This window comes from Gorilla gorilla, chromosome 11 (assembly GCF_029281585.2).
Source record: "Gorilla gorilla gorilla isolate KB3781 chromosome 11, NHGRI_mGorGor1-v2.1_pri, whole genome shotgun sequence".
Taxonomy (NCBI): Eukaryota; Metazoa; Chordata; class Mammalia; order Primates; family Hominidae; genus Gorilla; species Gorilla gorilla.
Window position 1 is genome coordinate 43519906 of NC_073235.2, and position 27832 is coordinate 43547737.

A 27832-nucleotide genomic window follows, 5' to 3' on the forward strand; every position below is an offset into this window, starting at 1 on the left:
AAAAGAAAAAAAGAGAAAATCAGATCAAAGACCTAATAGAAGTTCTTTAATGAGCTCATACTTTATTTTCCTAATTGTTTTCATGACATTTCTTATCTGAATTGAGACTCTGATTCCAGGGCTTCTCTGTATTTAATATTATTAGATTGCTCATTACCTTTTTGGTATTCTCTGAATGAGTATGCTCACTGTGGAAAGGAATCAAGTTCTCTAAAATACAGAGCAACTAAGCAGCAGACACAGCCAGATTTAGGACCACACAATTAGTCTGGATAGTGGAAAAGAGAGAGAATACACTGCTCAACCCACTTTATTGGTCAGGCTCCAGATATTCTATTATATACGTAAAATATTCTATTGTCTATTGTGTGGTTCTCTAGTGCTTTCTTCCATACCACTGCTGTTGCCTTCTTTACTATGTCAATTACCACCACTTACTTTATCTATACTTTATTCAGAGGTTATATACTCAGATGTTTATAGGGACATAATAGTCTAGCATAAGAAAATTTTAGGTAAGCATCCTCCAAATACAGGCATTTAAATTGAGAGGTTACCACCATGGAAAACAGTACAGAGATTCCTCAAAGAACTAAAAGTAGAACTACCATTTGATCCAGCAATCCCAGTACTGGGTATCTACCCAAAGGAACAGAAGCCATTATATGAAAAAGACACATGCACACACATGTTTAGAGCAGCACAATTTGCAATTGCAAAGATACTGAACCAACCTTAGTGCCCATCCAACCAACGCCTGGATAAAGAAAATGTAGTATATATACACCATGGAATACTACTCAGCCATAAAAAGGAATAAAATTATGTCTTTTTCAGCAACTTGGATGGAGCTGGAGGCCATTATATTAAGTGGAGTAACTCAGGAATGGAAAACCAAACATTGTTTTCTTATCACTTACACCTGGGAGCTAACCTATGAGGACGCAAATGCATAAGAACGATGTAATAGACTGTGGGGACTTGGTGGGGGGAAAGCTGTAAAGGGGGTAGAGGATAAAAGACTACATATTGAGTACAGTGTACTCTGCTTGGGTGATGAGTGCACTAAAATCTTAGAAATCACCATTAAAGAACTTACCCATATAACCAAAAACCACCTGTACCCCCAAAACTATTGGAATTTTAAAAAAGAAAAATATAATAAACGGAAGGGTTAAAAAAACCTATTTTTCTACTATTAAAAGTATAACAGTGTTAAATTATTAAAATGTATACTCATTGCATTATATTTTAATAAATATGCTATACATGTCTAAATTATGGGTAAAGTTTTCCCATAGTAATTTTAAAAAATCTATTGACATGACTTAAACAAAGCACAAGTCTTAGAAAGCCTGGTTCATTCTGTTACTGTGTTTCAGTAGACATTATTGAGACAAATGATAACGAAACATACTGATGCATGAGTACAATGAGAGTAATTAAATTTGCAACTTCATGTGACAATACATTTTTACTATTTTCAAAAGTAAGAGAATCTATTGAAAGTGGGAATTTTCCCATCAACAAAAATATTATCTTAAACTAATATTGAGTTTGTCAGTCAGAATCATACGACTCTACGGAAATGAAAACAATGATTTACCAATTATGTAATCTCAGTCTGAATCATTTATTCTTCCCAGAAGATAACATATACATGCCAATAAGAAACATGTCCTCCTCCCTTACCCCAAATGTTACTCCATGAACTATTCTCTTTGACAAGTTTAATCACTACAGACCTAAGATTAATAATGAACATTTGAGAGTGTCCTGTTAGCCACGTAATAACCACTTCCCAATAAAATCTGCAATGTTTAAATCCATTTATTTTAGCTGAGAATATTGTTTCTGCCTCACAAATAGGAATTATTCAGAAGTTATCATTAAAGCGCACAATCAGGTCCAAAAGTTTGTAACAAAAATGCCTTATCTTCTGCCTCTTTTACCTGTACTCATAAAGAAATAAATAGCCCTTTAAGGAGGGTGTAGTGGGAGGGTATCCTACCTGACACAATCTGTAATAATAACATGTCTCACTCACAACTTACCACAAGATGCCATTTCATCTGTCTGGTCACCACAGTCGTCTTCCCTGTCACACAGCCATGCTCTGGGAATGCAACGCCCATTTCCGCAAGAAAACTGGTCTACCTGGCATGTTCTGGCTATGATGATCAATGAATATACAAAAAATCAATTTAGAGGCATTTTGAACATCAAGGATATAATTAAGCATGCAATATTCCTTTCATACATAAGATAGTATGTTTCTCTATTAAAATAAAATATTTTAAAAGTCCATTTTTATTTAAGGCTTCTGAATACCAGCTTGCTTGTCTTCTCTAAAGTTCACATGCTTTGCCCTTCAATTATCAATGACTGCTAAATGACAAGATAGTCAGTAATCCTCACACAATTCCATAAATGAAGCTATGAATTCATTATTTTAAACTTTTGCCCAGCACATGCTTATGAATATAAGGTTGAATTAAGTTTCATCCAACTCTTAATTAACAAAAAAAGAATTGTGGATAGCATTTGCTAATAAACCAAGAAAACTTTTTTTGTAGTATTGTAGAAGGCATTATTTGGAGACGACCTCAGGATATCTAGTTTCTAATCATGGGGTCGAATTGTCCTATTCCTCTAACATTTTTAATGCATTTATTTATTGATCTCTAAATGATCTGCTGTATGCAGTGAGAGTGCAGAGAATATTTTCTAAAACATACATTTGGTCTTAAGGTGTTTTTTTTTTAACTCACTTTTCGGCACAATTATTTTAAAAAGTATGACTTTTTAATCAAGGTATATTAATGAACTTTGCTTTGGGCTTTCTTAAGGGTTTCAATGAACACAAACATGGAATCTTGCTTTCTGTGTTAGCCGGAGGCAGTGGTTTATTCAGAAAAGGGGTTATGTTCAAGAGGAAATTTGATAATCCTTTTCTAGTATAATCAGGGCAACTTTTAAAAAGCATGAAAGCTTAAATAGCTTCCCTGCCTCTTCCCCCAGGCCTTTGGTAGTGACATGCGTAGTTGTTTTTATCCTCTGATTTTCATTTCTTTTTTTCTTCTGTCCCTCTGAACTACGAATATGTCTTTATGAGTCTCGATATCCCATCTACCCTTTCCTTTCACTGGACTAGAGAAAAAAATGAGATATATTAGGAAAGGGATACTCAGTCCTGTGAAAATTGTGGATAGGTGAGGCTTGAACAGATAATGAATAATTGGGGTCGAAGTATCAGTGGCTACAATAAGGGAATCTTGCTGAGTTTATAGACTTCCTTTTTCCTAGGTTTCAGAACCATTGTTTGTCTCATCAACACACTTTGTGAACTTGGGTACTAATGGTTGATATAAGAAAGAGTGGAGCAAAGCCAACTCAATCAAATGCACTAAAATGGGTTCCATGAATTAGGGCTTCAGAAATCATTGAAAATAATTTCTTAAAAGATATATACATTGTTCTATCCTTTTAAGAAAAGTGCACTTGCAGTGTTAAGATGTATATTCATTATTTGTGAATATGTTAAAGATTATCCAAGAAAAACAAATGAAAAATTTACTGGCTTGGTTTGATACATTAGATTGTTCCTAGTCTTAGTGTCTAAAATTAGAAATATCAGGAAAATTATTATAATATGTATTTTGCTTTGCTTATGTGATAAGGTTCCTACATCTAAAATATTTTATGCACTATCTGATTTTTTCCATTTTACAAATTCATCATTTATTTTAAATCAACAGATTTTAAATATTCCAGCAAACATGTATGCTTCTGAAGTTTTTAATGTTAAAATAACAAGTAAAATTAAATAATTCTATATTGTCTCATTTAATTCCACAGATTTTCTGGTAAATTATTCTGTCATCTATACGAAAATGAATAAAGTTCTTAGATAATTGTTATAAAATTATTTCTGCTGAGAAAAAAAAAACTATATATGTATTTGTATTAACCCAGAGAAGGATATAGAAATATACACAAAATCTAATGTCATTAGTTTACTTGATAGGAAGGGGTAAAAATAGAAGTGTGAGAGAGATTAATAATTTTTCCCTTACATATCTCTGTTTCACCGGTTACAATAAATACCTTTTTATCTTTTAAGAGAAATTTAATAACAGAATTTTTTTCAATTCTTGTTTACTTCCTTTCACCCTAACTTGCCTCTTTGTTTTCCCTTATTTTTTCTTTTTTCTTTTTCTTTTCCATACCTTTCTTCCTCCTTCATTCTTTAACTATTTCATTCCTTCAGTCTTTTCTATATTCTTGCTTTATATAAATAGACATTATCACATATTTCTATCTTAAATTCTAATTGGCCTGTAATAAGAATATATTAAATTTATCAAAACCAATGTTCTTTTATTTGACATTCTTATGTCACTGTATTCTCGCCTAATAATTCAGGTTTAATTCTAGCAAAGTTTTATCAGATTGTTTAGTTTCATTAGGAAAGCTATGGTGATTAGAGAGGAAAATGAGAAAGAACTTCTATGAACCTGTCTCATATTGTGTATGACCCATCTCACATTGTGATGGTGTGGGAATTTGTGTTACCTCATTAACTCTGAAGCTGGAGGAACTGTTATGACCTATTATTCCAAAGAGTATTCACTGGATTATTATAGAGGGGAAAGTATGCCCTGAAGATATATGAATTCATTGTCTGTTCTAATCATGGAGAAAATTATTCACTTAATCTACCAGGCAATTTTAACTGATTTCAGATGAGAAAGATGCTTTATTCCACAAACCCCCAAGGACTGTTTATCTATATGATATAATCAAGTTGACTAAATTATCACTTTCTAATCAATGAATTTTTATGAAAACAAACTCACAACATTCACTTTTTCATCTCTGGTCTCCATCAGATCTAAGTTAGTTTGGAGGCAAGATTAGAAGAGCAGCCCCATAGGACTCTAATTTTGTGGTAAATGCTGCTCTAAGGAGGAAGAAATTTACACCTCCTTCAAGAGAATTGTTTATCTAGCTGCTGAATCAGAGATTTGCTGTAATCATGCTTCTCCTATAGCCATGTAACAGTGAGAATTCTCACAAGGCACACAAACCATACAGCCAAGAGGAGACTAGAGCATAGCACTATTCCTAAACTTCACTTTTCCTGTATTTTAATCAAAGCATTCTACTTAGTTTTATTTAATGTCATATCAAAATGCACTATTATTTTGTAAAGAAAAGTCTAATTTTTAAATACATTAGGGTTTTTTAAAATCAATTATACTTATCTAGTATGAAGTTAGTTATAATTGGTAGAGGATGTGAGAAGAGCAAATATTAGGTAATCTAACCAGAGCACTATGGTGGGGAGAAATGTTGATATGAAACTGTCTAGGCTTGAATATAAGGAATGATCAGGTTACTACGAGGAAACATAATTTCAAATCTAACTACTTTTCATCTTCAGTCTCTGGGTCTCCCTCAGAAGTAGACAACAATATTCTGGATGTTGACGGAGAATGGCTACCAACACCCTGACTGTGTCCACTTGCTCCAGCCCCCTGTGTATGTGCTGTTTCCTCTTCTGGGCAAATTCTCCAACCCTTTCTCTTATTATTCACTTCACCGCATCCTGGACAATCTATTCTGGTCAATTGTTCTTTTTTTTTTCCCAGTGAAATATTTCTACCATCCAGAAAGGTATAGGAAATAATATCATTAACATCAGTTTACTGTTATATAGCTATATCAAATCTTATTTTTTTCTATATTTGTTACAGATTTTTATTTTTGTTTTGTCTAAGAAAAAAATGTATGTACTTACATTTGAAATTTCCTACATAATCTTTCTCAATCACATTTCCCTCCCTCTCTTTCCAGAGGTAACTACTCTTAATTTGTTTTTATTTTTTTAATTTCTGGACATATTATAATACTATTCCTATTTATGAATTCATAAACACTATATAAAATTATTTTATATTTTATACTTCATATAAATAGTAGTGTTTATTTTCTTCAATTTAGTGTTTTTTTTTCCTTGGATGAGAGTATCTCATGTAATTTAACTTTATTTTTAAATTCATTTTTGTTGATATTTGAGTTCTTGTTCAGTTATTTTAATTATGAATAGCATTTCATGAATAGAACACAATATATCTATCCATTCTTCTGTTAATGGACATTTCAATTGTTTCAGTTTTTCACTATTATAGCACAAGACAATGAAAATTTTTATTCACATCTCTCTCTTCGTGCACAGGTATTAGATTATCAACATAGAAATAGAATTACAAAGTTGAAGGTATGCACATCTTCACATTTATTGAATTTGGCCAAATCACCTTCCAAGATAGAAAATCAATTCACATACCCAGCAAGAGTGTATGACAATTCCTTTTTCCCACAGTATTGCCAATGCTGAGTTTTACCAGATTATTTTACTTTTTCTAATTGAATGGTTGGAACTGTCACTTAGGAATTTTTCTTAAGCTTTTTATAAGGCTTAGCTTAGACGGTGCTTCATTTAAGAAGTCCTCCCAGATAGCTAAAGACTAAATTCCTTACTCTTCCCATGGGCTTCCATGTGGATCAACTTAGCAATCTGAATATTGCATTAGAATGGCCTGCTTATACTTCCTTCTCCCAGTCTTCACTCTTAGCTTCTTGAGGAAACGCATTGTGTATTTTCTTTCATTCTATCACCAGTGCTTTGGTAGATATTTAATGAAGTAAACAAATTCACGAAGTAGAAATTTTAGAAAAAATAGGAAATTGGCTTATTGTGGACAAGGGTTTTCTTTTAGATATAAAATAATCACAATGCAAACAGCTACAGGATGGTGGATTCAATAACAAAGTAACTCCCCATTGGAAAGTCTTTTTATCTAGCATATATGTCCATGTATTCACTTATATCTAGCAATGGGTTGAAATCCAGAAAGAAATATGGTCTATATAAATATGCCATTTTTTTCCAGTATGGTAAGCTATGTGACCTATTTATATATTTTGATGAAGTGAAATGGAGGTACGTTGTAACTTGACTATGTACTTCATTGCTTACACAGCAAAAGGCATATTTATTTTTATCTTGGTTCTTTTTATTCGAGTTCTTAAGGTATCCAGTGACTATAATAGCTGTCATAAATATACTGACGAAAAGATCTAGTAGTGAGCGGCAGACTTCATCTGGCAGCACTGAAGGTGGCATTTAAGTAAGTTATGTTCTATTTCCTAGTAGACCACAGGACTTGAATATTTTAGATATCTTATTATTAGGTTGGTGCAAAAGTAATTGTGGTTTGGCCATTGAAAATAATGGCAAAAGCAACAATTATTTTTGCACCAACTAACAATTAAAACTGTTTAATTTGCTCTTATACATAAACATTTTTACTTTTACTACTACAAATAGCTAGCGCATCACAAATGCTTCTTTAAAAACCATGTAGAAACCAGCAGATTTTAAAAATCTAATAGAAATGAAGTAAATATGGTGTTATAAATTGAGCCAGCAATGCCTTCTATTTTAAAGTGAAAACAGATGATGTTTGTTTAGGATGTTATAAAGCATAATCTGTGAATTGAATCTTAACCTCAAAAGAATAATAATTGGGCTTGGCATGGTGGCTCACACCTGCAATCCAAGCACTTTGAGAGGCCTAAGTGGGCAGATCACTTGCAGCCAGGAGTTTGAGACCAGCCTGGCCAACATGGTGAATCCCTGTTCTTTTCTAAAAATAAGAAAAAGCCAGGCATGGTGGTGTGTGCCTGTAGTCCTAGCTACTCTGGTAGCTGAGGCATGAGAATTGCTTGCACCTGGGAGGCGAAAGTTGCAGTGAGCTGAGATCATGCAACTGTACTCTAACTTGGGAGACAGAGCAAGACTGTCTAAAAAAAGAAGAAGAATTGCACTCGTTTAGAAAGATGTCTCATTATGAATTATAATCATATGGCAAGAGCAACTTGAGCTAAGTTAAACTGACCATACCTAAAATTCTAGCTAATATGCACGATAATATCATTTGGGATAAAGAGAAATGACCTTGGAGACAAAACTCTTGGATCAAGTTTCCCCTGATCTTTTACCAATGATGATAAGTTTAGGCAAGTTTCTTCTGCCATGCCCATCTATAAGATGGATAGCCTGGAGGGTAGGGACTTAGGACTGGATGGTCTCCGGAGGTCATTTTCTCTTAGAAAGTCTTTTGTAAAACAAAAGATTTGCTATGAGACAAAAAGATCTTGCAAAACATTCATTTACTCTAAAATGTCAGATCAGGTTTTTAATCAGGGGACAAGAGAATAACTGGCCCATGGGTCCTCAGCAAATTTGTCACTATGGAAAAAAGCTGAATAGAAGACATAGACTAGGACTGTGGAATGGTGACTGGTTTGCTCTTGCCAGTGTTGTTTTGTACATAGGGAAAATCTGGAAACAATTTATAGTTAATACTCTTACCGTGCTGGAAAAAAAAGCACAAGGAAATCAAAAGTACAGAGAGGTATGTCTTTCCAAGAAAAAAACTGGTGGTGACCAAGAATGGAAACCAGTCTTCTCAACCCCTGGGTCTTCTCTCTAGAGGTTGCCCTGTATTTTTCTCTGGTAATTTATAACACTTGTTATTGAATAAGGCTTATTTTGGCAAAGACAGAAAGAGTTGATGGGGTGATTAATATGTTTTGATGTTGCTCTATATAATGGTTTAAAAAATCAGTTTTTATGAATCATATCAAAATGAGTCATCAAATACACTATTTTTTTCTTTATCATTTAAAAAGAAGCACTAGGCTGTTGCTAGTCAGTATCATTTTTCAACATTTATCTGATTAATAATGACCTTTCTGGCTCTCCATTGTAAACTATACCACAAGCTGTGTATTTCCATTCAATGAGAATCTGGCTAGGGATTCAAAGATTTATTACAATAGAGTAGATTATATGGAAATATAAATAGGCTAGTGGTCTTGAGATTTTATGGGGGAAAAAACTTACTTCACCTAAATAATGTGCATGAATAGAAAACTATTCACAGAGGTATTCTATAGTAGACTAAATAAAATTTATAAATTATTTTCTCAAGGTAAAAAAAAAAAAAAAATCCTCCTTGTGAGATGGCCTATATCACAGCATGCTAGCAAACATCAACCTCCACTGCCAAGCAGGATTTAGTAGGGACAAGTCTTGTACAAGTAGTGTGTCGACAGTCAACCCATATGGATAGATGAAGTGCCAAATTAGTCTGGAAAGCAGAGTAGTGTCCAAAGATTAAGTAAAAGATAATTTGTATTCTAGCCTTTGTGGCATCAAACTCTGAATTCATTTACTACTGCAATAATCAGATCATCAGCACTAGGAAAGTTCAGCTTAGTTCAAAGCATTGACTTGCATTTTTATGAAGACTAACTTCGGAGGAGATTTACGTGTATATCCAAGCAAACCTTTACCTGTGCAAGTTTGATTGGATTCATCTTCATTGCTCCCACAGTCATTAGCTCCATCACAAAGCCATCTCTTGGGGATGCAGCGATTATTCTGGCATTTAAACTGATCATCAGGACAGCTATGATTGACTGGGAGGGAGGGGGAAGCAAGTTTAATTATTTAAAATTGGATAAAGTTGTGAATATTTTGAATGATAGTTACAGAAAAGTTACAGTAATAATATTATAGTACAATAAATGTCAGAGTCTGTCATTCATTGCCTTATATTTAATAGCAAATACTAATATTCACTTTGTTAAAATGTAATGCTTTTATAAAAAACATCAAGTAATTACATCTTAAATAAAAGGAAATGTATTCTTTTTTTATGTCTCCATTAAAACCAACTGTATGGCCAGGCGTGGTGGCTCACGCCTGTAATCCCAGCATTTTGGGAGGCTGAGGTGGGTGGATCACCTGGGGTCAGGAGTTTGAGACCAGTCTGGCCAACATGGTGAAACCCTGTCTCTACTAAAAATACAAAAAATTAGCCAGGCATGGTGGCACATGCCTGTAATCCCAGCTACTTGGGAGGCTGAGGCAGGAGAATCGCTTGAACCCAAGAGGCAGAGGTTGCAGTGAGCTGAGATTGATCGCTGTGGACAACGAAAGCGAAACTCCATCTCAAAAAAAATAAAAATAAAACCAACTGTATCACTAAGTTTGTTTTCTCATTCCTTATACCAACTGGAGACTTCACTTAAAAATTTTTTACCAAGAACATTTAAAATTAACCTCAAATGTTAATGTTAAACATAACAAGTATGTATTGAAAATAATTTAGTCATATATATTAAAAATATTTTTTAAACCACATAACCATTCCAATATTTCTTAACATATTAAATAAGCCTACTTTTATTACTCTCTGTCCAGTGTTTCTTGGGAATGGAAGGAAGAACACAGAAAAGAAAATGAAAACACAGAAAAGAAAAATGCATCACTTGCGACCTAGAGTTGATGTTAACTATGAGATTCTGTATTACTTAAAAAAAAAAAGATCATCATGAGTTTTCTTCCCTAGTACAAACAAACATGCAACCACAGAAAATACTTAGGAGGTGACCAATCCTCATCTGGGAAGCTGTGCACAGCTAAGGATTAAACTTCCAATATCCAAGCACAACAGGAGGGCCATCTTAAGGTTAACCTTCTATGATTATTTTTCCTCCATTCCAGAGGCTAAATTCCTAACTGAACTGGCATGCTCTTCAATATGTGTTTCACAATTTCAATGCTGTTTTTAAGGGTAATTTTCTTTATGCCCAGTAGTTACACTTCGTATGATAAAAACAAATGTTTATATTTGTTTTACTGAGAATTTGAAAAATTGTCGTTTTATCAGGCTTATTGCATAGCAAATGCATGCATTTCCAGTTAGTTTCTATAAAACTGTTTTTCTTTAAAGTAGCTTTGCTGATACGTGGTTTTATCACTTTTTAGAAAGTTTTTATTGATGTATAGTAAAAAAACAAAACAAAACAAAAAAATAGGGAGAAAAGCTTTATATTCTCTGGTATTTGTGCATGATTTACATTTTCTACTCACTTCAGGGACTTTAGCAAGAATAACTGCCGAGAGAAATATAAGTCGTCTGATGTATTAGACAGCCAACAATTTAAAGTACCAAGATTATACATATGCACTTCAGTGAGGCTTAATCAAGGACTTTTGCAATTTTCAACAATAAAGTAATAAACAGGAATTCAAATACCTTTTGGTTTGGAGCCAGAACACTGAAGGAATAGAAAGTAGAATAACAAAATTCAAGGTTGCAGATTATGGGTGTTTAATATTTAAAATAATCCTCTGAAATGACCTATGTAGTATTAGAATATTAACCAGGAGATCTCAGAAATAAAATGTTGCTCAGAATCACTGCAATGCTTAGGCAAGATGACATAGTGCTGGAAGGTGGTCAGAGGTGTGTAACTGCTTATTGCCTCACTTATCTAATCACCCTCTCATCCATGTGCCAGGCACTGTGCTAGACCCAGAGATGACATAACACTACAACATAAGGTGTCTTCTCATGAAAATATTAATCTATTAGATGTACCAAATAAGTAAGCAAATAATTTCAATTTGGTTTGGCAACTACTGTAATAAAGAATTGTACAGCAGATGAATGTTTAACTCCAAATGGCTGTATTGAGAGTCAAAAAAAGATTTTCCTAAGAAGGTAATGGTAAGCTACGTTGAATTCCTTAGACAGAAAACAGTCAGTGCAGTATTGCAGAGGAGAAAAACAGGACATGTTTTGGAGCTTTATAGTTCAAGTTGATAAAAATAAAAAGGGTAAATGGATGCATAATAGACTAAAGACTAAAAATGTAAATACAAGACAGAGCAGGAAGTATTGTATATGTGAGTCAACAGATTTTAGAATTTATTTTGTTGGTTGTGCAGTTATTGAAATTACAAGAATAGATTTTATTCTATAAATATCGCTCTGAAAATAGTGTGGAAAGTGGGCTAAAGTTAAGGGAGGAATAGTGGCAGGCATAATAGAAAGCCATTTTCTGAGTTAATCTAAGGTGAAAGCCTAATTTAGCCAATGAAAATTGAGAGGAGGTAAACATAAAAAATTAATTATTTAGGAAGTAGAAAAAATAGGATTTATTTAAAAAATTGAGTGTGGACTATAAGTAAAAGAGAGTTCTCCAGGAAAACAAAACAAAACAAAACAAAACAAAAAAAAGAAAAAAAAAACCATGGCTTGGGTGATGGATTGAAGAGTGATGATAATAAGATAAAATGACTGATTAGAAATGTTAACACTCTAATTAACAGTACAAATGCAATGCTTCTTCTACCCACAGAGGAGGTCAGTTTTCTTGTTAATTTGCTAGAAGATACAAGTCACACTGATGAAAACGTGGACCTAAGGAACCAATACATGAATATTGTGATGCAGTATTTGCACTCTGCTCAGGCATTTAAAGTTGACTACAGAGGAAGCTGATATATAGGGAGCATTCATCACAACCACAAATAGGCTGGCCCAAAGGTAATGAGTTAACTCAATGGACTCTTCACACTTAGTTACAAATCAAACTCCTTGTTCTATTCTTTCCTTCTTTTTCACTATTGCACTTGACTGATTAGTCTTAAAAGTATTAATAAATAAATAACAGTTCTGATTGTGAGTCAAGAAGTGAGGCAATTAATCACTAAATAATACTCATTTATGTAAATTAGGACAAAAATACCCTTTACCCTCAGACGAAAGGTTCCTCTCCAAAAATCTTGACTAATTGTAGCAATTTAGTATTAAAATTTTTTTTTTGTGGGTTCAAACTTTGCAGGACAGATATTAATGGGGCTGAAAATAAGAAGTACATAATGTTGAAGTCAGGGCCTGATTTTGGGAATCAAGAGAAAATGTAGTCCTATATTTATGCATTTATTATAATTTATGTGGTATGTATTCATATACAATTTGAAAATATTTTTTAAAGTTCATATTCTTGAGATTTTTGTCCTAAAGCATCAATGTTTGAATAAAATGGATGCCCAGACTAACTTTGCCCATTCTTAAAAAAGATCTTTAAAACTTCATTTGTATATTAATTTTTAAAAAAGGGAAATGAAGGACTGTCAATTAACTCTCATTAGTTCAGACCTAAAAAAGGACATTTATTGAAAGAAAAAAATTAAAAACAATGTACTTAGGTCAGATAAAAGGATCAAGGATAAATTTGTTCAACACATGCCTTCTTTTCATATAAAATATTTTATATCTCTCAAAATCACTTAGCCAGTGACTCTAATCAAATATATTCTCAAAACATTGTTTAACGTACTTCCCCAAATGTTTTCCTAACACATATGTGAGAAATTTTATTTTGCCTACTAGCAACATGAAACTATTCCTATCCCAGCAGATGATAAATAATTAAATAGAAGCCAAAGAGGCGAAAGTCAAACATTGATTTCTGAGTGTCCATATGTGTTTTCTACCATGTCCTGAGACAGTGAAGCTATATAGTAACATGTTCCAAACCCATGTCTGTTTCCTTGGATCTTCTTCAAGGCTCTGTTGCCAAAGAGCAGTGGAGTGGATCGTGACCTTCTGTACCAATAATTTTGTCTTGAGGGAGTTTAAATTGATTTTCCACATCTTTAAATTCAAAAATCCAAAGAATTTCCCTACAGCAACCTCTGACAGTGGCATGGTGGCGCTGATATCATGGAATATAAAAGGAGAAAATTCTTAGAGCAACTAAAATAATAATATGAAGGATGGAAAAGGATGAGAAAAACTGCTTTGAAACTACGCAAAGGAGGCAATCTATGGTCTACTCTTTATGCAAAAGGATGACTGAAAAATTAAACTAGGTTCAATTTGCATCAAAGATATTTTCAGATTGTCACAAACTGCCTTGATAATTCACACACTCAAAGACTCAGGAAAATACAATTTTTGGGTGACTTGAAAGAGAACATACAGCAGTTTACTGAATCCTCATCGCTTCCATCTAGGCAGTCATCGTCGCCATCACATTTCCACCGAGCTTGGATACAGTGTCTGTTTTTGCAGCGAAACTCTCCAGCTTTACATATGTGAGGTAGTGCTTCTCCAGGATTAACTAGAGTTAAAAAAAAACCCAAGGTATATGAACAATGCTAGCTACAGTCAGTCCATTAAAATTTAAATCTTGTAGATTTTTTTTGTTTGTTTTAGATTCCACATATCAGTGGGATGAGGTATTTGTCCTTCTCTGTCTAGCTTATTTTACTGAGCACAATGTCATCCAGGTTCATCCAAGTTGTTGCAATTGACAGAATTTCCTTTTTCTAAGGGCCGAGTAATATTCCATTATATATGTAGGTTGGTAGGTAAGGATGTGTGTGTGTGTGTGTGTGTGTGTGTGTGTGCGTGTATCACAATTTCTAAGTCGAATACATAGAGAATAAAGTGGTAATAGAGAGGAAAAGAGGAGATGTAGGTCAAAGAGCGCAAAGTGGCAGATAGGTAGGATGAATAAGTCTACAAATCCAACATACAATACAAAGACTATAGTTACAATATTGTGTTAAAATATGCATTGGAAATTTGCTGAGAGTAGATCGCAGGTGTTCTTACCACATACACACACTAAAGAGTGACTATAAGAGATGATGGATATATTAATTAGACTATAGTAACCATTTCACTATGTATATTAAAACATTATGTTGTACACCTTAAATATATACAATAAAAATGTCCTAAAATTTTACATACTTTAAATTCAAAAATATGTGATACTCATAAATTTTACTATAATCAAACACACACAGAAATAAATTTTGCTACAATAACAAAATGTTGTCTCATTTAACTTAATTGAAACTATAAAACATTGTGGTGACAGCCATCTTTGAGAAAAAGAAAATTTTCAATTTTTCTGGCAACAAGTATTCTACCGTGTGAAAGTTGATCACGTACATTGGGTTATTCTTGCTGTATACAACTAAAACACTACTGAGAAGTGAAGGGGAAAAAGCACTCAGGGCACATATCATGCTGGAGGAATGTAATTCTCTGCAAGCCTGGATGCTGGAACTGCCTGTTTTAACCTGAAACCAGTTTTATTGAATAGCTCCTGAAACAACCTGCTGCAGCTCTAAAACTAGTTTTACTCACTTCTGTCACTCACCAATCAGAGTTTGTGAGCTCCCCAAAACTTTAAGAGTGCCAATAAGCTTTCTTGCAAAACAACACGTAACATTTCTGCTTTTTAGAAAACTTCCAACCTTCTCTTTGTTTTTCGGCCATACAGAAGATCATCTAGTCTGTGGGTGTGCCCCAAACTGCAATTATTACTCCCCAAATAAAACATTTTAAGTAGGGAGATATATCTTTGCAAGATGTATTTGATTTGACTTTTAACAACTAAGAACTTTGAAGATTTATTTTAAACAATGCTGATCAAAGTAACAACAACATTAACTACAATAACACAATACCACTTTATATTTATGCTGGGTGTGTAGTTTTGCTTTTCAAAGAGCTTTTATTCATAGTCTTAATTGATCATTATGATAACCTATAAGGCATATATGGCAAAGAATTTTACTACCTCCATCTTATAAATAAGTACACTGAGAATTAAAATAAAAAGACAATGCAATAGCACACAGCTTTGATGGCTATAATCACTTTGCTGTTCTGCAAATAGGAGAAAAACTCAGGCCTACTTAAGGGTTCTGGAAGGATTATGTTAATCAAAACTATCTTTTTATGTTTTGGGATTCTATGCAGTGTTTTTTCTCCATATGTTCCAGGTTCTCTAAACAAATGTTAGGAATTTGGTTAAGTGGGATTTATTCACAAATTGAGTCTTACTATTCTTCTGTATCTAAGTGAATTAAATAGTTTAGAAAGAGAAGAGAATATGTGGCAATCAATGGTTAAAGTAAAGGATTTGTGTTTCATGGACTGTAAAAGGGTAGAGGGGGGCGTGTCAAGGAGAACCAATGTAAACATGAATGTTATGTGGCCTCTGTGGCATGAGGGATAAAATCCTTTGTGTCTAATCCAGGAATCGTGTGTCTTCTACCGGAATCCATGAATCTCAGGCTAACATGCTAGCTTGCAATCAGGGTAAAATCTTAGATTCTTCATTGTTCTTGACATAAGAATTTTTCTTTTTATTCTTAGCTCTGATTTCCGAATTCTCCCAAGGCGTAAAGCATCATTAATTGTAATAATTCTAGCCCTGCCCAAGCCTTCCAGATGTAATCAGTAGTTACATCACAAAGAAACCACATTATCAATGCAGACTATCAGGTTTCTTTAGGTTCATGATAATAGGCTAGCTAGCAATATCCATTATAAAGAAAACATTTAATGTGCCAAGTCGTAATCCAGATAAGACAGCAGCTTAGAAGTTCAAAATGCATGGTCTTTTCCCCGGCATTAAACAAGGTCTCTACAAAGCATTTGTTTTATAATTAATTTTTACAAATTATGGTGTCTCCACTTGAGGAGCTTCTTGAATGTAGAAAGAATAATTTCACATACAGAAAGGAACAATACCTAGAACAGAATAGGGTGTAGAGTTTATGCTCAAAATTATTTGTTGACTGGTTACTGGAATTAACAGAGATTGGCATTATTGCAGTGAGAGATTCTATTTGTGGGGGCTGTATAAATCCTTCAGGAAAACCACATCCTTTCAACTGGCTAAGCAGCTAATTCCCTTCTTTGATCACCCAAGGACATGGATAAAGTTGCAAAAGACAAAAAGATAAAAGACAAAGACAAAAAGATAAAAGATAAAGACAAAGGGATATGTAGACAGAAAGAAGAGAGTCAAAGTTCCACCTACACTCAAAAGAGTGAATATATAAAGACCTATATATATTATTTTGTTCCAATGCATAATGTGACTGAATCTACATAGCACTCGGGTGTTTGAGCACAGCCAAAAATTGCTTTTAGTATATTAACAAGTGATGGAATTGGACACTTTACTTCAGAGTTGTGCTTTGAACTATGTATTTGAAAACTGATACAAAACCTGTAATTCTACTGCCAGAACCATTTCTAGCAAAAATTCTACAGTATGATCTCACCAATAAAAAATTGACAAAGTAATAAATAATCCCATAATTTAACCAGGATCAAAAGTAAAATAACATGAATCATGGTATACTTGTCATGGAACTATTAATTTTTATACATACTGTGGTACCTGCTGTGAGAACAATGAAATCAGAAGGCCTATGCATGAATCTCCAAGGCACTACAAAAGAAAAAATGCATTCCAGAATTATTTTTCTTTGGCAAAAACTGGCTGGAGTTAATGTCCAGGTCATAATGTTGGGAAGTAGGAAATGCTGCTAATAAACTTTTTTTAAAAAATTTATTTTAGTTTGAATTATCTCAGATTGGGAACTCAGCTCAGCTTCTGGACTCAAGACATACTCCTGACCTCAGTTTAATAACCTGTGGTGTGCATGAAGAAATTCTGATGTTTCTGACTTTGCTTTTTCTCTTTTCAAACCCAGTGTGGTGATCTACTCTAAATTAATTTTTCCCTCAAGTGATGCTTTGCTGTCAACTGCATCATAATTATAACTTAGTCATAACAGCATTTGTCCTGGGACAAAAATAAAATAAAATAAAATGTCTTTCTATTATTTCTGCTTATCTAATATTGAGAAATATTTGTTTGCTTATTTCTTCATTTTGGGCATCCAGATTCTCTTATTGCCTCTTTATTTGAGCAGGGAGAGAGAAAAGAACCAAAAAGAAAACATGAAGTTGTGGTTTGCTGGATCTCTTTATATAAGCTCGCCTATACCGGAAGACTGTGTGAAAAACGCTGCGATAGGTTTTGATTTTTCTCCTTTAGATCATAGCGGGATGACCTTTCATTACATAGAGAGGTCTTCTGAGCAGCCAACCTAAGTGGTACATAATCTTCTGTGAGTTCCTATGCACAGAGGGCCATAAATATTCATCCGGATGGGCTTCTAAACTTTTTACCGCGTTAAAATTTTTACTACACATTAGATTGCATATATCCTAGAACATAAGGCTTGTCACAGCCAAGCAGATAAATGGTTCACCATAGTGAAGTCCTGTTTCTTGACAGAGGAATATATCTGGAGCTCCAGAAGGTGATAAAGGTCACAGAGTACCATTGACACATAATTGTGCAATGCTGTCCCTTGGATAACCAATGTTTTTGCGATGTTCAAGTTGCTCTCCGGGGAGTAAGGCACATTGAAAAATTCTGTCTTATTTTTAGGCCACTAAAGAAGAATTAAAAGAATTACTGTATATTTAGACAAAATAATCTTGCTGGAGTTTTTTGAAGTTGTTGTTAACAGTGACTCACTGTCTTTGGAATCTAACTTACTTTTTGGGATTGTTCATGTCTTCATTTATTAATATTCTATATTGTGTTTTTTTTTCCCACAAACATGTCGAGAGAAATATAAAGTTTGCTTGGTAATTGATCACCTAGCTTTACACATGCTTCTCTGGGGTAGTAAGTTCCAAGTTACTATGCTACAACTGACATCATTTCTAGTCGTGAGAGGATTTGACCATGACGGACAAGGTTCAAAAAGACAAAGAGTCCAGCCTACTTTCATTCTTGATTCCTTCCAAGCATGGCATTAGAATTCATCCTTAATCAATCATGTAGCATGTCAATATTTTTCTGCTGGGTACATGCCTTTGCTGGCATAGCCTTATGTTGCAAGTTCATTGAGAAATAGTCATTGGTGTTTAGTCCAGCTTGAACATTTGCCAGTGGGTTTTTGTTCATTTGATGTCAATTTAACAAGGATGGCTGAAACCAGGAAGATCATGTCACAATGGCTGCAACTTTGTTTTGCTTGTTTGACTCAGATTGCACAGTGAATCCAGCTAATTCCAGTTCACATGACTATAATCTAGACTGAACTAAATCAGACATCCAGAAGAATCAACAGTAATGAGAGGTTAGTGGCATACTGATATTTCCTATGCACTACTCTACTCAGCAACCATGAATTCCATTTGTAGTTGTCTGCAGTTTAATTTTTTCATCTGCAAACTAAGGCTAACATATCTTTGAAAAACCTTTACAATTAAATAAAAAGGAACTGAAATAATTTCTATAAACATACTTTGTGTTCTTTCTTTGCATGAAATGAGTTACTATATTATTCCCCTTAATATTTCCTAATATATTTGAAAGGAACCTAGGCAAGTTGCAGGCTATATTAGAAGATATAGCAGAATTTTTAACAGCCAAATGCAACTACAAATTCTCAAATAAGCACTTATTTGTGTTGATTTAACATTGTCTAGTGCAATGAGTATAGACAGAATCCTCTTTCTTTTCCCTTTTATTGCATTGGGGTTACCTCATGTATGAATTATAGATATTAGAAAGAGACCAACAGTCTCAGAAAAAAATTTCTCTAACTTTCACCAGGTGTAAACTCACACGTGTACCACCATGATAACAGATTTTCTAACATCAGCTTGGTAAACAACATTGTATATACTATTTCCTTACAAACCAAAGTCATTTAAATTTTATTTACACAGAGATATGCAGGGATAGCCTGGGTTATTTAGAAATAAATACTCTTCTCTTTCTGTTGTTTTTTTCCATAGTTAAGCATCAATCTGAATGATTTCAAGTGCTACTGAAGCGTGTGCTTAGCTAGAGTTCCTATTAAGATATTTGTATCTGTGGCTTCCAAGAAACTACTGAACATGTTTTGTTGTTTTTGGTTTGGCAATTAGGGCAAAGAAGAAACTACATAAGGCAGAGTAAGGATGAAAGGTCGGAGATACAAAAAAGGAGGGACTGGTAGTCACTGCTGTGGAAAAACAATACTGAAAACCCATTCGTGGATCTGGAGAAGGTGACAGGATCATTTACTTATGTATTTATTTATTTTTGAGATGGGGTCTTGCTCTGTCACCTAGGCTGGAGAGCAGTGTCACATACAATCACATTTCACTGCAGCCTCAACTTCCTAGGCTCAGGAGAGCCCCTGCCTCATCCTCCTGAGTACGTGGGTCTACAAGCGAGCACCACCATGCCTGGCTAATTTTTTTTTTTTCTTTTTTCAAAAGACAAGATCTCACTATGTTCCCCAAGCTGGTCTTGAACACCTGGATTCAAGCAATCTTCCCACTTCAGGCTCTCAAAGTGTTGGGATTACAGCTGTGAGCCACCACACTTGGCCAGACACGGCCATTTCCAATAGAGTACAGTACCCAAGCAAATATCTCTGTGTGTCCTCTCCCACCATGATATTTAAACACAGGTGAACTTTGTTAAAATAAACATAAAGGACAAGCTTGATCAAAAGATACGATGTAACTATGAGGTGTAATAGTCAGTAAAGTATAAAAGTGAGCAATTAAGACAATTTTTCAGTCTCAGGGTCTTAAGTGGATGTGAGGAGAAGCATCTGCCATTGACTTGGTGATACCCAAAATATGGTATAGGAGGGCTTTAGATGTGTCTATTACAAGTACAGGTGGAGATGCCACAGACTTCTCTCCTCAGGGACTACAGGCTAGGTTAAGGGTCAGTGTATACCCCAGTGAGCCTTTCTTCCTACATTCCACTTGCACTGTGGGCAAAAGGAGCAAGCTTTAAACTCACAGAGGACTGATTCGTAACTCATCTTTCATTTTCTTTTGAGCCACAGAATGTACATGGAAATAGGAAATTGATATATATAACAATTCATTTAAGTCATGATAAAGGCTTTGTAGGATTTTACTTCCTAAATTTTTTTAGTGATAATTCTTTTTGTTTTTACTTCTGCTTATCCCAGCTCACTTTCATATTGATAGTTTTTCCTCTCATCTTTTCCCTGTAGTCTACAATGTTGATTTTTTCATTTATTTATCAATCTGTCAATATCTTTCCTATATCTATATCAATATAGATATGTTCACCTAAAAGCAACCCATACATTTTTAATGGAGCATAAGAATGAAAGAAATAGGAAATATAATTTGAAGGCCAATGATCCACTAATTATGATCCACATAACTGAAATTAAAAAACTAAGTAGAAAATTTTAACCTAAAAATACTATTCAAATATTAGTACATGATGAATGCAAGTCCCCTCCCCCCTGTAACTTCCTACAATGATAAAGAACAAAAATAAAAACTTATCAGATCTCTGAGAGTTTGGCCTCTTGATCATTGTGTTGACATTATCATAAGGGAATTTTCACTTTTTGCAAGGCCAATAGAACTAGATTTAAAAATTCATTCATGAGTCCTTCTAAGTTATGCCACTGGAAATTGAATAAGCCTGTAAGCTGTCATCTTTTTTTTTTTTTTTTTATACTTTAAGTTCTAGGGTACATGTGCACAACGTGCAGGTTTGTTACATATGTATACATGTGCCATGTTGTTGTGCTGCACCCGTTAACTTGTTATTTACATTAGGTATATCTCCTAATGCTATCCCTCTCCCCTCCCCCCACCCCATGAAAGGCCCCAGTGTGTGATGTTCCCCACCCTGTGTCCAGGTGTTCTCATTGCTCAATTCCCACCTATGAGTGAGAACACGTGGTGTTTGGTTTTCTGTCCTTGCGATAGTTAAAGCCTGTCCGTCTTTAGGTAGGCAGGGAGATCCTTTGCTCCTAAAGCACAGACTATAAGGTCTGTAACTACCAAAATAAGAGCACTTTTTGTGCTACCTCCCATCTTTAAGAGGAAGTTTATGGGTGGAGCAAAGTCATGATGAGACCAGGTAGAAGTCCCTGAAAGCTACTCTGTGTGTGCGTGTGCGTGCGCACGCATATGCATGTGCATGTACTTTTCATCTTTTCAAAATGTCAGAGTCATTCAATTGGGCTAGCAGGAATTTCATTTTATGCCAGGAAAACAACTTTAAAAGACTCCTTGGTAGAAACTGAAAAATTAAACTAGCAAATGTACACATAAAGCATATCTTTTCTCCCAGTAACTAAGATAAGATTCAGCCTAGCAGCCAACTTGGCAGACTTTAAGTTGTTCAAAGTCATGCTTAATCCCTGCCTGGTGGCAAACTGTGGATCTTGATAGGTTTCTTTCATTTCTGATGATAAACAATAAAATAAGAATTAAAAAATAATACCACAGAATAAAGAAACAGAAACAATCACCTGGTGACTCAGAGAAAGTTTACCTCTGAGAACTATCTTCCACAGAAATCAACTTACTGGGAATTTACAAAGTTCCATTACTAAAGAAAAAAAAACCTTACTAGAAAGGTAAAATTCATATTTGTGTTCTGAAATATGTAATTACAGACTAGAATAGGTACAAATTTGTAGAATTTTAAAGGGAGATTTTGTTCAGCCAAGAATTAATATGCAGAAGAAATGCTGTTTACATAAAAAAGCACAGGAGGCATATTTGGAACTCAGCAATATATACAGTCATCCCTCAATATCCAGGGGGGACTGATTCCAGGATCCCTTATAAATACCAAAATCCATGCATACTCACATCCTTTATATAAAATAGTGCAGTATTTGCATATAACCTACACATATCCTTTCATATACTTTAAATCATTTCTAGATTACTTATAATACCTAATACAAGGCAAATACTATGTAAATAGTTTCCATACTGTATTGCTTAGGAAATAATTACAAGAAAGAAAGTGTAAGTGTTCAGTACAGAGGGTCCACTGTATTCTACATAGTCTTCTTGAAGAAGTTATTTCAAGATATATTCCATCTATCCTACACACCAGTGAAGTGAATCAATGAACAATGGAGTGCTAAAAGTTTATGTACTAAGCAATACAAGTAGTGAAACAGTGATCTAGGCCTAAAAATATTGTAAAATTAACAAACTAAATATAAATGTCAAACATATTTTTATAAAAAAGGACTTATTTTTGGTAACTCAAAATCATATTCTTGGTCAGATATGCTAATTTTATAATAAGTGAAATTGAAGAAGATGAGAAAAGTAGTAGAAAAGAAACCAAAGTTCTCATGTCCAGTAGTTGGAACTTAAAATAATAATAAGATAATTTAAAACTGAGGGTATTATTCCAAATACCTAAAGAAGATGTAACAATGTCCAATTGTTATGTCTAATAGACATAAACTACATGGTAAAACACATAAAAGGTCATAAATGGTAACAGAAACAGACAATTACCTATAACAATGCATCATAAATAATCCCAAATATCAACTAAAAAGAAAATAAATGGTTTGAAAGGCAGTCATTAAAAATTATGTTTACAAAGATATTTGGTTACATGATAAGATGCTTATGCTCATATTAAGTAAAAATGACAGAATTTCAGGTCTAAATTCCAAATGTTCTACTTACTAATTATGTGAACTTGCAAAGTAATTAGCTTAAAAGTCTAAATTGTAAATTGTAAAATGAGATGGTGATACGGTTTGGCTGTGTCCCCACCAAAATCTTGAATTGTAACTCCCACAATTCCCACATGTCATGGGAGGAATCCAGTGGGAGGTAATTGAATTATGGGGACAAGTCTTTCTCATGTTGTTCTCATGATAATGAATAAGACTCATGAGATCTGATTACTTTAAAAACAGGGATTTCCCTGCACAAGCTCTCTTCTCTTGCCTGCCACCATCCATGTAAGATGTGACTTGCTCCTCCTTGCCTTCCGTCATGGTTGTGAGGCCTCCTGAACTATGTAAGTCCATTAAACCTCTTTCTTTTGTAAATTGCCAGTCTTGGGTATGTCTTTATCAGCAGTGTAAAAATGGACTAATGCAGATAGTAATAGTACCTTCCTTACACAGTTTTTGTAAAGACTAATACAAATCACAAACTGTATTACAAAATGCCACATCCATACCAGTGTAAGCATTCACTCAATCTTACCTACAATTATTATCACTGGTAGTAAAAATAAATGCCAGTGATATATCATTATAAGAAACTCTATTAAGATTTCTTAGCGATTTATTTCTGAATAGTGGCATTGTAAGCGGATTTTTTATGTTTAAGGTATTTTCTTATATGTCTTAAATCTTAAATATCTTTTGAAAAATACATCTTTTCTTCATCAGAAGAGATAAGATGTTACTGATGAATTGAAGTTCTTTTTATTACACTTATCCCTCCTCTCTCACAAAAGACAATCATTATAAAAGATAAAATAAATACACGAAATGTTTATTCAGCAATTTGTGATGGTTAATTTTATATGCCAACTTGACTGGTACATGGGGTGCTCAGATGTTTGGTCACACATTATCCTAGGACTATCTGTTAGAGTGCTGTGGATGAGATTAACATTTGAATTAGTAAAGTGAGTGAAGTAGACTGCCCTCAGTCGTGTAGATGAACTTGCTCCAATCAGTTGGCCAGAGTGGAACAAAAAGGCTGAACCTGTCACAGGCAAAATAAACGTCAACTGCCTGATTATTTGAACTGTGACATCGGTTTCTTCCTGTCTTTGGACATAAACTGAACCGTCAGCACTTCCTGGGTCTGTCTGAAGCCTGCTGACATTTGGACCAGATGTACACCATGGACTCTCATGGATTTCCAGCTTGCCACCTGCAGATCTTAAGACTCATCAGTTTTTATAATTTATAGTTACACAAGGCAATTCCTTATAATAAATCTTCTCTCTATGTATTATATACATCCTATTAGTTCTGCTTTTCTGAAGAACTCCAAAACACACAATTCAAGATTAAACCTTTCTAAAAGTGTTATATAGTTCTCAATACATACATAGCATTGTTGGTGTTATTGCGCTTAAGGGGCACCACATGGGGTAGAAAGAATCAGTTTCAAAAGTCATAAGAGAATAATAAGATGCAGTAAATTGAGAAATGTCAGCAAAAGTTAATAAAATTGCCTTTAATCCAGATCAATCAATCCAGTTAATTCACTATTTGGATAGTCTGTAAATTCCTTACAAGTCTTTTTCCCTCCCTCCTCGCTCTTCACCACTTAATATAGACAACTGAGTCAGGAAGCCATTTAAAGTCATTGTAGGCCTATGTTGTGCATCAACTTACCATCTATCTAATCAACAACAATGCATTTTTAGTTGCCACTGCTTATAGTGAAGTTCTCTTATGCTTCTGTGGCATATACTTATTTAATTTTTTTACTAAATCACACATAGCAGTGAACTCCATGAAACACCATCATTGTCAATATTCATCTATATATTCAAAATTAATCAGTTAATAATTTATAGTCTAAAAAGAATTATATCTAAGTAATTATCTGAATTTCTCTTTCCAAGTGTCATTTTAATTCCTTTAGTTTCTTCTGCTTCTAGTCTTCAGAAAGAGCCCAATAAACAAATAAGGGTAACTTGAAAAGAACTTACATGTGCAAGTTGTCCCATTTTCATCCAAAAGTTGATTATCAGCACAAGCACACACCCGGCCTCCTGGGATAGCCAAGCAAAGTGTACTACAGCCCCCATTATTTACTCGGCACATATTGTCACCTGCAAGAGGAAGAAAGCAAATGTGTCAGAGAACTCTGATTCACGTTCTTTCTAGGAGGTGAACATAGATGTAATTACATACACTTATATATGCTATGTATATTATATATTTAGTAATATAGTCAAGATTTCTGTTGAATCATAACTAAATTCAATAATGTTTGAAAATAGGTGATGCATTGGTAGATAAGGAGAATTTTCTCATTAATTGGAGGAGATAGAGGTCTGAGTGAAGTTAGGTTCTAGGTGAGAGAAGAGAAAGAACAGAACGGTATCTGCCTTCGATGTTTTCCATATTAGGCCTATTGTATTCAAGTCTGAGTTCTTTGGAAAGTAGACCACTGGCTCTCAGAATGTGGCTTTGGATTCCCAGGGAACAGAAAGCAAGTGAAGGTTGGGAGTAAGGGTGGGGTGTTCTTTTCTCTTGTGCAGTATACACCGGAAAGGCAGTGTATTGAGGACTCCAGGAATCATAGGACATCTGTGAAGACCCAAAAATGAGCAGCCTTGCTGGTATAAGGTGAATGTACAGTTCACCAGGGCGAAAGTGTTCTCCCAGTGGATCTAAAAAGCAGAGGCACTAATGAGGTATACAACAGACATAAATTAAGCAGGCATGAGAGGAAATTTATGAATAACATACATTATTCATGAACGTATGTGAGGCACCCTTGCAGACTCTCAGATAAAATTCAGTAATTATTTTTAAATCGACAAGTAACAATTGTTCATAGTCATAGTGATGTTTCAGTAAACGTAATGTATAGTAATCAGATCAGGGTAATTGGCATATCCATAATCTCAAACATTTATTATTTCTTTATGTTGGGAACATTCAATATCCACCTTCCAGATATTTGAAACTATATATCATCGTTAACTATAATCATCCCACAGTGGTATAGAACGTTGGAACTTATTCCTCCTATCTAGCTGTAATGTCGTATCCTTTAACAATTGTAAAGGTGTCGGTATGAATAAATACAATTTAGATTGCCAATTAGTCTTACAGGTTGGAAAGGAAAGGAAGAAAGTGTATTTACACTTGTGCATCACTTAATGATGGGCATACATACTAAGAAATGTGTAATCACATCATTGTGCGAACATCATAAAGCATCCTTACACAAACCTAGATAGTAGAGCCTGCTGTGCACCTAGACTATATGGTGCTAAAAAATTTTAGCTAGAAAAATATTTTCTGTAAAAATATCCTCTTTAAAACATGTTTAAGTGACTACTTTTCAAACACAGTGCTAAAAAATTTTATACCTATATATCATATATTGCTTCTAGGCTACAAACCTGTACATAGCATGTTACGGTACTGAATACTGTAAACAATTATAATACAATGATAATAGCATTTCTGTATCTAAACATATAAAAGTTACAGTAAAAATACATTATTATTACCTTATAGGATCATCACCATACATGCAGTCCATCATTGACTGAACCATCTCTATGCCACGTATGACTCTACTTGCCTATAAATGTGTCAAACTTTAAAAAGAACTCAACACTAGCAATACAATAGGTAATGTAATTGCAGGGTCATATTACTCTATGTTGCAGTCTGTTGAAAGCATCAATAAATAACATTTTTTATATCAGAATATTTTACTGAAACATTAAAAATAAAGAGCTTTTAATTACTTAGAGCCATACAATAAGAGAATAAAATGATTAAAGTGCAAATACCAGAAATGTGATTAAAGTGACAGACTAGGTTAATATACTGTGAGCCTCAGAGGTTGGATGTGCTATGGAGGATAATAAGAAGTAAGAAAAAAACTCTAAAATGCTCCTCTATACAATAAATATTCAACACATTACCACAGGTTATCACTGAGTGCCCACAGATCAGAAGAAATGACCTAAAATATATTATCATTTCATTATCTTGAAAAATAAATTTAATTCACTATGTTTATAACAAATTAAAAAATAGATATGAAAGCCAAGAAAGCTAATAATGCATGCTACAGTATCAATTTCTGAATTCAGAGGGTAATTAAGCCTAATACAGAGTTTTTTTTAATAGGAAATGCACAAATGCTTTAAGCAGTTTCCAGATAACGTCATGTTTATTCCACGGCCATGGAATAAAAATGCAATGCTTTATAGGATGCATTGTTATTCTATGTTGTACACATTCTGTACAGGATGAAATTGTATATTTAATATTTTAGTAGCATTCAGATTCTGGAAAGTTAGAATTAATTCAACATATTTTGAGAAATATATAAAGAATTTAAACAGTAAGAAATAAGGAATTACTGACATTTTGAAATGTTGAAATTATATGCTAAATATCATATTCCTTAATTCAGTGGTGTGCCTCATACCATTCTAAATGAATATGAAATTTAAGTATTTAAAAATAAATTAGCATTATTCAAACTTTGAAATATATTTCTTTTCT

General features: G+C 34.0%; 1 protein-coding gene across 2 annotated transcripts in view; it reads right to left on the minus strand.

The window, feature by feature from the left end:
- The window catches only part of LRP1B (LDL receptor related protein 1B), a 1892531-nt gene that overhangs the window by 745564 nt on the left and 1119135 nt on the right, over positions 1 to 27832 (minus strand). For both annotated transcript variants that reach the window (XM_031008804.3, XM_055380092.2), the window contains exons 15-18: positions 25282 to 25404; positions 13918 to 14058; positions 9430 to 9555; positions 2055 to 2171 (exon numbers count right to left, since the gene is read on the minus strand). In XM_031008804.3, coding sequence (XP_030864664.2) covers positions 2055 to 2171; positions 9430 to 9555; positions 13918 to 14058; positions 25282 to 25404 — 507 coding nt within the window. The remainder of the gene's footprint in view (positions 1 to 2054; positions 2172 to 9429; positions 9556 to 13917; positions 14059 to 25281; positions 25405 to 27832) is intronic.